Source organism: Globicephala melas, chromosome 12 (genome assembly GCF_963455315.2).
Source record: "Globicephala melas chromosome 12, mGloMel1.2, whole genome shotgun sequence".
Lineage (NCBI taxonomy): Eukaryota > Metazoa > Chordata > Mammalia > Artiodactyla > Delphinidae > Globicephala > Globicephala melas.
Window position 1 is genome coordinate 1275236 of NC_083325.1, and position 15989 is coordinate 1291224.

General features: G+C 47.8%; 1 protein-coding gene across 16 annotated transcripts in view; it reads right to left on the reverse strand.

The window, feature by feature from the left end:
- Positions 1–15989, reverse strand: part of CCDC138 (coiled-coil domain containing 138) — a 66687-nt gene that overhangs the window by 16629 nt on the left and 34069 nt on the right. For 8 of the 16 annotated variants that reach the window (XM_060309741.1, XM_060309740.1, XM_060309739.1 and 5 more), the window contains 3 exons: positions 11977–12153; positions 4547–4685; positions 2434–2904 (listed from right to left, as the gene is read on the reverse strand). In XM_060309741.1, coding sequence (XP_060165724.1) covers positions 2739–2904; positions 4547–4685; positions 11977–12153 — 482 coding nt within the window. In that variant the 3' untranslated portion in view covers positions 2434–2738. Of the gene's footprint in view, positions 1–2433; positions 2905–3840; positions 3997–4546; positions 4892–9440; positions 9828–11976; positions 12154–15989 lie in introns of those variants that run through there. The other 8 variants (XM_060309745.1, XM_060309744.1, XM_060309737.1 and 5 more) reach the window with 7 other exon arrangements.

Genomic DNA, 15989 nt, shown 5'->3' on the forward strand with positions numbered 1-15989 from the left:
CTCACCGTCTCCCTGCAGCCCTTCCGGTCACACGGAAGCCCCTGCCACCGGCCCCACGCGCTGGTCCGCAGGGCGTCCGGTCAAGGGCCGCCGCGTGAGTCCAGCCTGGGGGCCGGGGTTCCTGCACCGCTTCCCGCTCTCATCCGCACTCGGATGGCGCCCTCTGCGGGCAGCAGTGCTCAGGGACACAGGCCACTGGCTTCAGACAGAAACAAGTGGTCGGCTCTGCTTGGAAAAGGAAATCACGACTTCCTGAGAGGCCAGCCACGTAACCCCAGGTTTCCTCGTGGCGCCTTCCGAGCCCGTCACGGAGCGTGAGGCCTGCAGCCACGGAGCGCCTGGGCTCGGGGTCTGGGGACCTGGTCTGCTCGTGCCAACGTGGGCCATTTTCGTCCCCTCCCAGGCCTCAGTTTCTGTTCTGCAAATAAGAGGTTAGTCTGTGATTCTGAATCAGGGAAGATAAAGTTCAAGTGAGCAAAAATGAAATGGAGCTGCAGGAGGTGCCAGGCCTTCCTAACGTCAGCGTTCCTGAACATCCCCCGTGTGTCACAGGACTTTTAACAGGCACGTGTCCAGTGTTTCACAGTAACTTTGCTGACTTAGTGGCCCTTTAAACATACTGTAGTAAGTTTTATCAGGAATCTAAGTTGAATTATAATATTTTTAGGCATTTATTGAGTGTACGGCTTTCTACCTTTGCTCAGCAAATACAGGAAACTATAGATATATTTCTTTTTTACCAGAAAGCCAACCTGGTATTTCTGGAATGCATGCTACCCTAGTTGGTCATGGATTAATGTTCCTGTAACATACGGTTGGTGTTGATTTGTTCATATTTCTTTTAAACTTTTGAACCTCTTATTCTTACTTTCTTTGACAATTTTTGGTACTGGGTTCATGCTATCTGTATAGAATGAATGTTTTTTCCTACATTCTGGGCCAGTTTAAATAGCTTTAAATATTTCCTCTTTGAAATGTTAAAACAATTCACCTGCAAAACATCTGGAATTAGTGTCATTTTTAAAATTAATTTTCACGCTTCTATAAGACTTTAATGATTTTCTATTGCAGATTTCTTGAGGCAATTCTCAAAGTTTGTCTTTTTCTAGAAAACAGTCCATTCCATCCAGATTTTCAAATTTATCAACATAGGGCAATACGGAATTTATTCGTAATTTTAAAAACCTCCCTTACTTACCCTAAATATATATTTTTACTCTTCACATGCTGCTGGCTTTCTATGTTTTGCCATGTCTGTATGCGTATTTTAGTTTTCAGTTAAAAGCAATCTCTTCTGCTTTTAATAGTGGTTACGCTGACATTTTCCAAAAGCCTCCTTCATCCTTCCTTCTTCTGTCGAAGTCAGTACTGAGATGGACGGTGAAAATGCAGAAAGCTGATGCTTTCACTAGAGCCCCCGCTCTGCACCGAGATCCCAGGCCCCCGTTAATTCTGCTTTTGACATCGATGAATAGAGTCTCATCCAAACACTCTTAACTATTGCTTTCCCCGTTATTTACCCTTTTGAGGAATTTAACATTTCACTCCATGTTATACACAAATCACAACAAATCTTTAAACCTATTTACGTTTCAGTGGTTCCAGAGCCCACTACAGTCTTTCGGTACGAGGCTGAGTTAATAAACTCAATTTTAAGTTGGTTACAATAATCTGTGCAGTTTCTTTTCTCAGGAATGGTACGTAAGTGGATAACTTCTGAACACCTGCAAATCTGAAAACACCGACGCCAGGCATGTTCACTAGGTGTGAGTCCTCCCGATTGACCTCTGGCACCGCAGGAGCTGGCTTGCTTTTCTCCTCCTGCAGGTAGCGGCCCATCATGCCTGGCGTGCGCTCACGGGCCTTCGGTCCCCACTCGACTCCGGCTCTCAGCTCGGCTTCTGCTCGGCCTGTGCCCCGTGGCCCCTTCGGAAGGAGGCGCCAGCCCCGCCGCCGTGCGCCGCCGCCCTCTCCCGGGACCTCCCCTGCCCCCCAGCGCTGGCTCCGCCTCCTCAAGCACTGGTGATGGGTTTGTTTCTCGCGTTCACTGTCGCTTCTGCATTTTTAAGTGCCTGTAAGCCTCCCCATCACATCAGCCAGCTCTTTATGGATTTCTGTTTCTGCTTCACAAACAGCACAGTCTCTTACATTCTTTTGAAGGGGCCCAACTTTCCTGAGACTTTCTTCCAGATTCTGAAAATGAGACTAAATGCTGGTAGAGGATAATCTCTGTGAGTCTTCAGGATGATTTCCTCTGTGTATCAGTTTTCTGTCCTACGCCCCGAGCTCTACCCAGACCTCTGGCTACGTCACTCACCTTTGATGGCAAGAGAGCTCTCTGGGTGCGGGAACTATGGCAGCTAAAGTGTGTGTACATACACTTCTAGAAGGGGGACTTTTAACATATTAAGAAAACAGAACGATGACACGCTCTAACCTTGTTCCCACATGAACGCCAATTTATTCCAAAGAATTTTCCTAAAACATTTTTACAAAACGTAACTCCAGGCTCATTAACCCTGAAAATTCCATCGTGTACATTAGTACCACCTTAGCTGAATGGAAAAAATCCACATTCCACAGCTTCTACAGGTTCCATTTTAAAGGTTAAAAGAATTTTTCCATTTTTCATGATAAATGATGCTACTCATAACTTTACTTGGTCGTTACTTTGGTGATTTTTACAGTCTTACAAGTAGCAACACATAGGTAATACCTATAAATAATAATGAGCCAGCCTAAGGGTTTGTACTGGCGGCCAGGGAGCTGCATTTTGTTAAACCCAAATTGAACAGAGTTGAATTCAGGTTAATACAGAGAAATGCGTGCTCTGGATGTGTCGTCCTTTGTATTTCTTGAAGCATCAGATGAACTGTAAAGAGTTCAAAGAGCTTCTTATTACTCCTGTAAGAGAATGAGCACATTAATTTAATTACACACTTAGGAACAGTGAGAGATACGTTATGTGTAAGTGTGGGGAAATGGATAACTAAAGGATTAACATGCCAAGACAAACAAAATAGCTTGTATGAAATAGGCCTAAAGTGGAAAAGTATTCAAGGAGAAAAGAGAATATTTTATCATCCTGAAACGTGCACCCTATTCACTACTGGAGCGGACTTTTCCCTCACAGCCGGAAAGAGTGACATACTTGACCACCTTATTTTAAGTAAGCTGGGCTTTCTAACGCAGCAGAATATTACCTGGCCTCTTGACTTGGCTCCAAAATACCTTTGCAACCATCCTCTGTATAGTGACCAATCAGTAACTTCACTTTCTATCAGTGAGAATGACACCTGGTAGCATATCTCCCATTTCCTTGTGTACATCCATCTGTTTGCCTCTCCAGTAACCCAAGTGACCACCACCCGATACAGAAGGGTTTACAGATTTACCCTGAGACTTGCTTGGGCGTCAACTTCTCCCAACTCCTCATTCAAGCTTCGTTCTAGTTCTTCATCTACGTCTGAAATGAACATGGACTACAAAACAGATTGCCAGCCGTAAAGCACTCTGGCCCAAGGACACAGCTGCACTGGGCACTACTTCAACAAAGCCCAGGGATTAAGAGCTGAGAAGGAATTAAACCTAAGTGACGCCACTGCAGCCTTGTGCCACCACAGAGGGTAAACTGGCAACAGGCCTCCTCGAGAATTTACTGATTACAAATCGAGACGATCACAGCCAGTCGGCCTGCAGGCAAAGGAAGACAACGAACTGACAAGTTTAGCTGATACCAGAGCTCAACTCATAAGTTGGTGAGTTGCGTATGAGGTTACAATTTGACAGTAATTCCCTACAGTGCGGTACGGTGTGCGACACCAAACAGAAGAGACGGACCTGCGGTCACACAACCACAAGGAATTTCAGGATGCGTTGTATTCACCATCCCTGCATGCTGAGGCCTGGCGAGACACCCAGGTTCGCTGCCATGGAAGTCACAGGCGAGGGGATGGGGCGGGGCGGGCAGAGGAGCTGAACCAGCCCAGCGCTGCACTGTCATAAAAACGCAACAGACAGAAGGTGCTCAGAGGTGCCTCAAGGGAAACACTGGCATATACAAGACTCCAGGAAAACACGGCTTAAAGCCTATGTCCTTTTTTTATAATTTATAAACTGCTTTTACCGATGTGTGCATTGGGGAAAGAATATGAAAAGAAAGCCCTCAATTCTTGCAATAAAACCAAACCAGTGGCAGTAGCATGCCCATAAGAGTTTGTTACCAGCATCATTTAAAATCTTTTCTGCCTGATTCATTCTCTTCCCTAAACTCACTGCAGTCAATAATAAGGATCTACAAAATAGATTGTTTTATTCTCTCCCTTATTTTCACCTGTTGCGTCGCAGAACACCAGTGTGCAGGAAGCTGTTCGAGGGTTCACTCTGTCCCTAAGCGTGTGGTCTTGGATCAGTGTTAATATTCTACACACTTACTGGAAACTTTGATTTAGTCATCACAGTTGAGCCACTACAGGATTCGGAAACATCTAAATGACCACAGTAAGATACGTCCTAACAAAAAATGTGAGAAACACGAAATTCTTACTTGATTTTGGACAGTTTCTGTAGGATGATGCTGAGCTTCTCTAGGATGTGGAGGTCGAGCTTCGGGCCCCGGAGCAGCACCGAGCAGGTTCGGAAGAAGAGGGAGCAGCTGCACACCTGCAGGAAGGGCTGCAGGAACCCTGCGAGACAGGCAGGTCTGCGGTGAGGGGCCAGAGCGCCTGCGGATGGGCTCACCAACACTGAACTGGGTGTTCATTCTTTCCCCTCCTAAACTATGGGGAAAGTACCATCATTTGAAGAATTAAAATACTACTGGCTCTTGTTGAACGATGCAAACCGAAGGTAAGACCATTTCCCCTGGTGTCAAACTTCCATTAAGCGGAATCTAGAAGAAAGTCCGTAAGAGGAGGCTGTTTAAATACTTAGCAGTAAGAAATTCTGTTGGGGTAGTAATTCTTTAAAAACCCTAAATTTAAGAATTTCATTTATGTGCTAATGACAACTTACATAATCGCTGAATAGGAAAAAACTTTTTAAAGCATAAAAGCAAAAGTGGGAAAGATTCATAAAAGAAAAGATTGAAAAATTTTATAAGGTAAAAAACTTTAAATGTCTATGTAAAAGAAATGAGAACAAATTAAAAGGCGAAAGCTCTAAAAAACAAAACAAAAGGGAAATGCCAAACTTGGTGGGGCGGGAGTTGGGGGCAGAAATCTCCTCGTAATATATTTGCCAGAAGAATTGATATTTTACTATAAAAAGAGCTCCTATAAATCACTAAGAAAAATATGGACCTAATATTGTTAGAAATGAGCAAAGGGTGCAAGCAAGCAACTCACAACAGAACAAAAGCAGTAACAACATTCAGCTCAGTGCTGGTGTAGTGAGACAACTGCAATTTGCCAGATTCCTATGAAGAGACTGAAGTGTGATATCCTTTGACTCTGACAGAGACGTATACAAAGGTGCATGAAAAAGAGCCCCTGTAAAGTCTGTAACCGTGGAAACTGAGAGCTCCACTGAACAAAACAGTGTGTGAAAATGCTTTCCAAGGTGTAAGTCACTTAATTTGTAATTAGGGAAGCTTGGACAGAAACAAAAATCATACAATAACATTAAACTGTGGCCTTTAAAACAGTTAAATTCCCCTGTAAAACTCAGGGGCTCCCAAAATGGAGACAGAACTTTATTTCCAGCACAAATCAGTGACTAAAGGACGTAAGAATAAGAGAAGTCTGCGCTCATCATTCTTTTTGAGCACATAAGCACAGCCGGAAAGACTCTATGCCAGTATTTTGATGGTGTACTGAGGAAAATAAACTATTAAGTGGTGAAACTGGCAAACCCCAAAATAACAGTCGGAGGAATGTTCTGGTAACAGGAAGTGAAAGCTGGTACATGGAATCAAGGTTTGCACGGGACCCCGTGGTGAGAAGCTGGAGGGGAAATGCACACCTCCCCACGGGAGCCCACCAAGTGTCTACATGTGTTTCGATCTCAGACACACAGACACTTTCTGAAGAATGAACTTTAGGTTACGAGTATGGTGCACATAATCTGCAAATATATTAAAAATACACCCAGAGTTCAAGCAGCTTCGTTAAGCAATTGTACACCTTCCTCGGTTCAGATCCTGAGACCCGTGGTGCAAGTCACTCTCAACCGGAAGGCTGACCACTGCACAGCTGACGAGTGAGGTCTGGGGAGAGGGACAGCCCCCAGTCACTGCCGGAGCCACCTAGGGGGGTTCTCAACACTGCCACAGGCCACAGTATCAATGCTTTCCATTTAAGAGCCCGCAAAACACCTAAGCAAGTTATGATAGTTGTTTGTAAATTGCAAAAGTGTAAGAGAGTGCATCTCCCTTTATTTTGCTTTACTTTATGTGTAAATCAGGTCCCGGCATGAATAAAACACAGATATTTACAAGTAAGCACTTCCAAATAAAAGTGAACTTCCTTGTATGACCTCTGTAATGGAAAAAGGCCAAGACCAGGCAAAGAGTTTAATATACCCACATATTTTAAAAGTAAAGCTTATAAAGGTCTTTTAGAAGCAGAAGAGGTTCACTGGCCTGACTTCCAATCTCTCTTCTGACCTGTGAGACAGACATCAAACAAGAGAAAGGAAACGCAAAGATTCATATATGCATTCGGTTAGGTTTACCTATAAAAGGTGAAACAATATAGTCAACATTTTCTTCAGTACTACCGTGTTTAAATTAATTATATATTTTTTAAGCTTAGAAGAATTTCAATTTGAATACACGTGGCCAGTACGAGAGAGGAAAAGAAGAACCAAAGGCCCAAAAGGCCAGGTGACTCCTCTTCTAAACTTCCCTGATGTCTTCACTGATTAAAATGGGAAGATCAAAGTGCTTGAGAGAATTTCTCTCCCCAACACCTAGTCATATGGATCAAAAATTGTAAAACAAATGAAACAAAAAACCTCATTTACAAAAACCAAACCCACACAGACAAAGGAAGGGGAGAAGTCCTCGTCACGACCTTAAAACTGGCAGCAGGCAGCCCAGGACAGAAGCATGAAGTTCCAGAGCAGGGCCTGAGCCCACCTCGATGCCCCTCTTCCGCAAGACACGGGGGAGGGGACACAACCTCGGGAATTCTCACCAACCCCCCCCCAAACCTGCAGAGGAGCCACTGCCGCCTCTTCACTCCTCTGACAGGGAATCAACTGAAAACAAAGTCCCAGAGCGAACTGTACTGGGAACCAGCTGAAGCCAAGAGAATTTCTCTATGGGAACAGGACACCCACGCCTCCCACTAACTAGGTTAAATGAACCCAAACGAGATAGTTTAGCAGAATCTGAGAACACAGCCCTGAGAATCTGGCAAAGAGCACGTCACCACCAGAGCCACCGGCTACAGGAAAGAACGGATACATTAGGGAAAAGGGCTTTCAAACTGTGGCACGGAAGGGAGAGAAAACCTGGGCTGGGACGAATGGTAGGCAGAGTGTGGAAGGCCCACCCCGTCCACGAGGACAGGGAACCAGAGTCATCAGAGACAGATGAACCGGTTTGCAAGGCAGAAATAGAGACAGATGTAGAGAACAAATGTATGGACACCAAGCTGGGGGCAGGGAGTGGGATGAATTGGGAGATTGGGATTGACATATATACACTAATATGTATAAAATAGATTTAAAAAGAGACAGCACGTCAACTCGGTGAGCATGTTATAGCAATCAATCAACCACTCAGTCAATCAACCAATCAATCAGAAAGGGATATAGCACACACAAGGCAGAGTCAAACCTAAAAGAAAACACAAAAACAGAACAGTTTTCCGTAAGAGTTCTGAGGTCTCAGTTAACCTAATAACAAGGCTAGTCAATAAAATAAGAAAGAAAAGATGATAAACAGGATTTAAGAGAGAGAGAATCAAAACACCACCATTAAAGAATAAATTAAAACATCAAGAAACCGAAAGGACAGAGCTGAAAATTAGATTACTATCATAACAATCCGATCATCACAGAGAATGAAAACAAAAAAGAAAGGACCAGAAAGAAGCCAAGATATGGAAAACCATCAAAAAAGATCCATGAGGACAACTGGTGTTCCTAACGATATAAAGTTAATAAAAGAAAAAGATTACATATTATGTTATATGTGAAATGCTAAGTGGACACAGAACTGGACCTGCAGATCCAACGAGCACAACAGCAACCCAGGCAACATCCAAGGGCTACACCGTGGGCTTGAGGGAGGAAGCAGCTATCAACCACCCAGGAGAGCAGCAGGGCACCACTGCTGGGAAGGCCGGGCTGCCCTCTGGCCTCTCGAGACAGCCGCGAAGCACCACGTGCGACCCAGCATGAGCATTCAGACGGGACCTCCTTGAGTGTAGGCGCCCCGGCAGCGCTTCCAACACAACACGAAGCAGCCTCCACAGCACCTCCTAAACTGGGGGGTGCACACAGGCGAGGGAGCAAGATTAAGAGATCGTTCAGGGACTTCCCTGGTGGCGCAGTGGCTAAGAATCCGCCTGCCAGTGCAGGGGACACGGGTTCGAGCCCTGGTCCAGGAAGATCCCACTTGCCGCGGAGAAACTGAGCCCATGAACCACAGCTACAGAGCCTGCGCTCTAGAGCCCGCGAGCCACAACTACTAAGCCTGCGCTGTAGAGCCCGCGAGCCACAACTACTGAGCCTGCGAGCCACAACTACTGAAGCCCGCGCGCCTAGAGCCCATGCTCCATAACAAGAGAAGCCACCGCAGTGAGAAGCCCGCACACCGCAACGAAGAGTAGCCCCCGCTCGCCGCAACTAGAGAAAGCCAGCGGGCAACAACAAAGACCCAATGCAGCCAAAAATAAATAAATAAAATTAATTAATTAAAAAAAAGAGATCATTGAGAATTAAGAACAGAAATGCAGAGGTTGCAGTCAAAGGACTAATCCTGAGTGCTGAATGTGATTAAATGTAAAACTAATATAAAGCAAAGTAAGAAGAAGAAACTAGCATGAAGCAAATGTGCAGATTCTGCCGTCACAGGAAAGATACAAACTAAACGGCCGGGAAGTGGAGGTGGGGAGAAGGAAAGAGCGGTGGTGCCAGTGCCCACCTTCCACGGCTGGGTGTCAGCACTGCCTAAACCGAGCGGTGCAACCAACAGGGCACACTTAAAAATGGTTAAAATGAGAGATTTTATGTTGTATATATTTTACAATAAAAAAGGTAAAAATAGACAGACTCGATGTTTTTCACCTTCTTTCTTTCTTTTTTTTTTTTTTTTTTTTTGCGGTACGCAGGCCTCTCACTGTTGTGGCCTCTCCCATTGCGGAGCACAGGCTCCGGACGCGCAGGCTCAGCGGCCATGGCTCACAGGCCCAGCCGCTCCGCGGCATGTGGGATCTTCCCGGACCGGGGCACGAACCCACGTCCCCTGCATCGGCAGGCGGACTCCCAACCACTGCGCCACCAGGGAAGCCCCAGGCATTGACTTCTTTAGCTATGAAAGTCCTAGATGGCATCTTCCAATAGGAGGCTGTTTCATCTGCATTGAAAAGCTGTTGTTCAGTGTAGCTTCGTGAATTCTCTCAGCCGGATCTTCTGGATGACTCGCTGCAGCTTCTACACCAGCACTTGCTGCTTCCTCTCGCTCTTTCATGTTACGGAGGCAGCTTCTTTCCTGCAACCTCAAGAACCGACCTCGCCGGCTTCAGACTTTTCTCCTGCAGCTTCCTCACGTCTCTCAGCCTTCAAGAACTGAAGAGTCAGGGCCTTGCTCTGGATTAGACTTTGGCTTAAGGGAACGCTGTGGCTGGTTTCATCTTCTGTCCAGACACCGAGACTCTCTGCAATCAGCAAGAAGGCTATTTTGCTTTCTTATCATTCCTGTGTTCACTGAAGTAGCACTTTTAATTTCCTTCAAGAGCTTTTCCTTTGCACTCACAGCTCGGCTAAGTGTTTGTTTCAAGAAGCCTGCCTTTAGGCCTATCTTGGCTTCCGACATGCCTTCCTCACTAAGCTTCATCATTTCTAGCTTTTGATTTAAAGTGAGAGACGTGTGAGTCTTCCTTTCACTTGAACACTTTGAGCCACTGTAGGGTATTAACTGGCCTAACTTCAATACTGTTGTGTGTCAGGGAACAGCGGCCGGCAGAACAGTCAGAACACACACATCATTAAGTTCACCATCTTCTAAGGGTGCAGTTCATGACCCCCCCCAAACCATTACAAGAGTAACATCAAAGACCACTGATCACAGATCACCACAACAAATATAATAATAATGAAAAAGTGTGAAACACTGTGAGAATTACCAAAATGTGACACAGAGACAGGAAGTGAGCAAATGCTGGGGGAAAAATGGTGCCAACCGGCTTGCTCAAGGCAGCGTCACCACAAACCTTCAGTATGTTTAAAAAAAAAAAAGTACTTGGAAAAAGCACAATAGAGCAGGGTGTGCTTGCAAATGTACATATTTTTGGATACTAAGACTTTTTGGTTTTTTGCCAGTTTCCAAATTTCTATTACTTTTATAATAAAAGTAAATTATACTTGAAAAAAACAAGGTGTGCAAAATGTACTCAAACACATTGTTGCCATTCAGGTGTGTCACCTTGGACCAGACGGCTTCTGGGGCACACAAGAGAATAAACTAACAACACAAACACAAACTTAAATGTTCCATTCAAACTACGTCTGACAAGAAAAGGAAAGTATTCTTTAAAATAAAGTAAGACTCATGTCCTTACACAGCTAAACCCAGATAAGTAACAGCTTTTACCACTGACAGGAAGAAAAAAAAGAAACCACCGAGTAGTTTTCTAAAAGCACATTGCTCAGGTATTGTATGATTTACATTCACGCCCGAAACAGATCATCAGAAGCCCTCAATCTAAAAATAACAGTGTGCTCACAATACGTATGTTCAGGTAAATCAACGCACAGCCCTCAATTTACACTCAAGGAAACGCGTCACAGCAGCTTTCAAAGAACTCTGCCTGCACAGCTAAGGGCAGCCCTCACGCCTGGGGAGCAGCGGGGCTGGGCAGAGAAGGGACCCTGCGGCCACAGGGGCCCAGGACGGACGGAGCTCCTACCGCTTCTCCACCTCCGCACCGAGGACCAGTCTTCTTGAACTTGCCACCCAGCGCCGGGAACCCAGTACACTTTCCCCAAATACTGTCACGACAGTCAGTAAACAAGGCGGCCACCAGACTAGGTGGCTCCAGTCCCCCCAGGTCACAGCCCACCAGACAGAGCAGAACCCAACCAGAATCTGAGAAACCGAACTCAAGAACAACGATCCTAACAGCCAAATAAGGCAAACATTATATTAGACACAAATACACAGGTGCTTCGCTTTGCTTCTGTGTCTTGCCTACAAAGCCCCTGCCTGAGGCCGGCCACCGGGCACCCGGCCTCGCGCACTCACTCCCAGGCTCAGGTCCCGTCTGTGGGCTCCGCTTCCTGAAAGGTATGATCAGAAATGCAACACAGGGAAAAGGAGCAGCTCCACGTGAAAAGGAATGACCGAAGCTAAATGCTGCTTCTTACAAGTCGAGAGCTCACCTGGGGTCCAAACAACAAGACAGCCAAAGCGAACCAGAGCACCCGGGCTCGGCACCCCCGTCCGTATCCAGGCTAGGTGAGGGGCCACCGCCCGCAAGTCAGAAGAGCGCGCTACCCCAGCACGACCGCCGGAGGGAACCGGGTCCCCACCCCCCCTGCAGGTGGGGACGTGTCTGAGGGCCCCGCTCCCTCCCAGCCTCAGGGACAACACGGGACACAGAGCGCAGAGAGAGGCGCGAGGACGGGAGTGACGCCGCAGAACGAATCCACACAACCGGGGCCCCCTGGAAACTGCGCCGATTTCGTGCAAATGTGGACGAAGGGTCAGGGGTGGGACTAAAGACGCTACCACACAGCATTTAGGGTATAAGAGGCACCAGGGCCTGACCCGCAGAGTCACACTGTCAGAAGAGATGTAACACTCACTGGATTCCACTGTCATCTGCAGCAGGCTGTCGACGACGCAGGACAGGAGCCCTTTGCTGGAAATCTTCAGGTGGCTCAGCACCACCGGGACAGCCTGGTACTCCAGGAACAGGCTCTTCCCTTCATCCGCCTTCAAGTCCAGACACAGAGAGTCAAACGCCTGCGCCAGGTAGTCGGCTGAAAGACAGGGCGTCAAACAGCGGCTGCGTCAGTGGTCCAGCTGGTAACGGACGCGGACGGCAGGAAGGGAACACCGCCACTTCCATGGATCCAAGAGGAAAGGAAAAACTGAACGACCAGAGGCGACAGGCTGAAGGCCAACGGGGAGGGACATTACATTATGACAGGGCAAAAGTCGTTCAGAATTTCCCTACTGTAACGCTTAAGTCACAATAAACACCGTTCCTTCTTTACATCAAGAAAGAAAACGATGGATGCTTAATAGGAAACACCACAAGGAATGTTGGTCCCCGTATCTGACTGTAACTACCGCGTGCGTCCACAGATCTCAACAGCATTAGCACCGTGATCTTGACAACGCTCCTGAGATTACATTTTCTTGCTACTGCTGCCACACGGTCACCTGTTTCAAAATGCAAGTTCATACAAACGTGCTCAGTGGGTTTTAAACCAGGGTTTCTGCCCTCTGATCCAGACCAAACAGGAGCCCCTCAAAGAGCCTCAGGAGACTGACCCGCCCGGAGTCTCCTGCGATGCCTCCACCGTGACAAATGGCTGGAGATCCGACCACAGCCGACGCAGGGACGGCACCTGCGGTCAGGAGCCCTGGAACGTTCTCCAAGATGTTCCATGGGTGACTGGGAAGCACTGATGTGACCGGGATCAACGCAGATGAGTTAAGATACTTCAACGGCTACAAAGGTTTACACCGTGCTTTCAAATGTGCAAGAACATTCCAGTTTTCTAAAACTCTTTCAACACACTATTCGAAGCAACAGAAACTGTTCATGCTGTTCCCGCACTAGTGAGTTAATTTTTCTGCTGAAAAGTTCTGTTTAAAGAAGGCTCAGAAGTGTTGTGAAACACACTGAAAATATGACAGGATCACCACTAAATTCCTGTCCTCTGGCCTCAGGTTTTGTCTCTTCTTTGCTGTCCATGCTACGCAAACTAAAGAAATAATTAGAGCCCTAATTACTAAGAATGAGAAGCTGCTGGGACTTCCCTGATGGCGCAGTGGTTAGGAATTCGCCTGCCAATGCAGGGGACACGGGTTCGAGCCCTGGTCCAGGAAGATCCCACATGCCGTAGAGCAGCTAAGCCTGTGCGCCACAACTACTGAGCCTGCGCCCTAGAGCCCGTGAGCCACAACTACTGAGCCCGCATGCCACAACTACTGAAGCCCACGCACCTAGAGCCTGTGCTCCGCAACAAGAGAAGCCACCGCACCGCAACGAAAGTGGCCCCCGCTCACCGCAGCTAGAGAAAGCCTGTGCGCAGCAACGAAGACCCAACACAGCCAAAAATAAATAAATAAATTTATTAAGAAAGAAGAATGAGAAGCTGGGAATAACCTGTGTGAAATTAAAACACGTGAAAGAATTTTTAGAACTTAAGATCTGTGCCTCTGCGTCAATTTATAACACACTTCATCTTTACTTCTGGTAGCATCTGGCCCAAGGCACACTACTGCACTTAACTTCCGAGCTTCACAGAGCACTGCAAAGCGACCGTGTATGTAGGTCGGCAAAGCTGCAGCTGCTCTCCGGAGCTGCCGTGCTGAGGCGGGAGAGCGCTGACGGCCGCTCCCGGGTACAAGCACCACTATGCGTGCTGCCCTGCTGCATCTGACGCCAAGTCCTCTCCCTTCTCACTCGGCATTGCCTCAGATTAAACAGGCCGAAGGCTGCACGATACAGCAGGTTTGCAAACTTAAAAAGTAGTCCTTTATTAATTTGGAGGGGATACAAAGATGGTGTTTGGTTATTTTATTTTTATTTTTTTCGGTACGCGGGCCTCTCACTGTTGTGGCCTCTCCCGTTGCGGAGCACAGGCTCCGGACGCGCAGGCTCAGTGGCCATGGCTCACGGGCCCAGCCGCTCCGCGGCATGTGGGATCTTCCCAGACCGGGGCACGAACCCATGTCCCCTGCATCGGCAGGCGGACTCCCAATCACTACGCCACCAGGGAAGCCCTGGTTATTTTTTTAAAGTGGTCTAATCTTTCGAGGGGAAATTAAAAGTTACCTCCTTACTTTAATTTCCCGAATAATGAAGATTTCCTAAAAACCAATTTAACCTCTGAAAGAGTATTCTAAAAAAGTTTAGTTACCAACTGTGCCAAACCTGGTTTCTTTCTATACACATGCTGTACTACTGAGTGTTTAAGAAACGTCCCGACGTTCAACAAGACCACGTTTTAGTCCTGATCAGAGGCCATCGGTGGGCGACGGCCGGCTCGAGGATCGGATCGGATCGAGTCTCGGCAGTGACTCCGCCTCTGCGGCCGGGCCCACCTGGGACTGTGACCGCAGAAGGCGGCAGAGACCTCCAGCCCAGCAGCCCCTGGTGCGGTGTAGACAGGTGCAGGCGAGGGGCCGCATGGGGGAGGAGCCCAGCCCAGCCCAGCCTCCCAGCGGAGCTGAGCCCAAAGAACCAAGTGTTTACGTGGTCCATTTGAGCAGCGACAGAAACCCAACGGCATCCAACAGATCGATTCTGTCTCAGGGGAAATCAACCCTGAGCGGTTTAATAACAGCAAACAGCAATGACGGCCACAAGAAGAGTGGCTAGCGTACTGCTTAGGGGCCTGCTGGACGCCAGAACGCCGCGCTGCAAACACAGAAACGGGAGGGGCCCACGCTGCACATCACTGACGGGGCTGAGCCTGTGGCTGCAGAGCTGAGCTCTCACCTGCCGGTCATGCTGCCGCCTCCCCAGGCCAAGCCTTCCTGCCCCGGAGCACGGCAGTCACACCCCGCACCCCTCTAAGGCTGAGGGGTGACAGCATAATCACAAACACACAAACCTGTGTAGGTCGCGGGCCGAGAGCGGGTAGGGCAGGCCTACAGAACAAGCCCTGACGCACACATTAAGTCCAACAGGAGAAGGCTGTCCCTAAGACAGGTAATCCCATCACGTAAGATTCTTATCACTTCTTCTAATGCTCGTATCTTTACACGGATCACGTGTAAAGATCAAGTGTGCATGCACAGAGAGTTGTATTAAAATGTTTCACGCTGATTCCCACACCTATGCAGTATCATTGTTGATGACGCATGACATTTCTCTGTCCTCGAGAAAGATCTGGCTCCCTTACAGTTTGTTCTTCTGTAAAAATGACAACCCCACGTCCCTTCTCAGGTTCCTGTGGGGAGGAACCCTGAAACCACCGAGTGTGGCTAGAAAAAGACCGGCAACAGCACGAGAACCCACCCACTTTCTCCACCAGCGCAGACAGCACACCAGCAACCTGGGACTTCGTTCCCTTTTGAACTGTTTCCTTACAACAAGTCTTATTAAACGTTAGCATACATCTTGGTGGCTCCTGAAACCAGAATGCACTTCAAAAGTGATCCTAAACTACAGTGCGATCAAAGCTGTACATGTCCCCTCCGGTGGCACATTCCCCGATCACTTCGCTTTGTGTGACGGGTCTGAGGTCGCAGCTCACAGTGAATGTCAGAGAGCCGCACAGCAGTGACGGAGGGCGCAGGCTTAGCCTCCACGTATCACCTGCAGGACGGGGGTGAGAGAATGCTGCCCCCTCGCCACCCTGCTGGAAGGGTCGGAGCAGCCAGTATGCGGCGCTTAGCCCAGGACAGCAGGCACTGTGTAGGTGTCTGCTATTACTACCTCTGATGGTCTCGGGGAGTCACACTGGAGGGTCAAGAGGTGGGCTTTAGAAAGAGCTGAGCTGAACCACGCTGTCAAACACTGCTGTGTGGCCCCGGCACAAAGGTCTAGGCTCTGTGACCTAAGAACCACTCAAATGGGGATAACCATGTTCAGACAACATACAAAGGGCTTGACATGACAGTGTCAAATCCACAC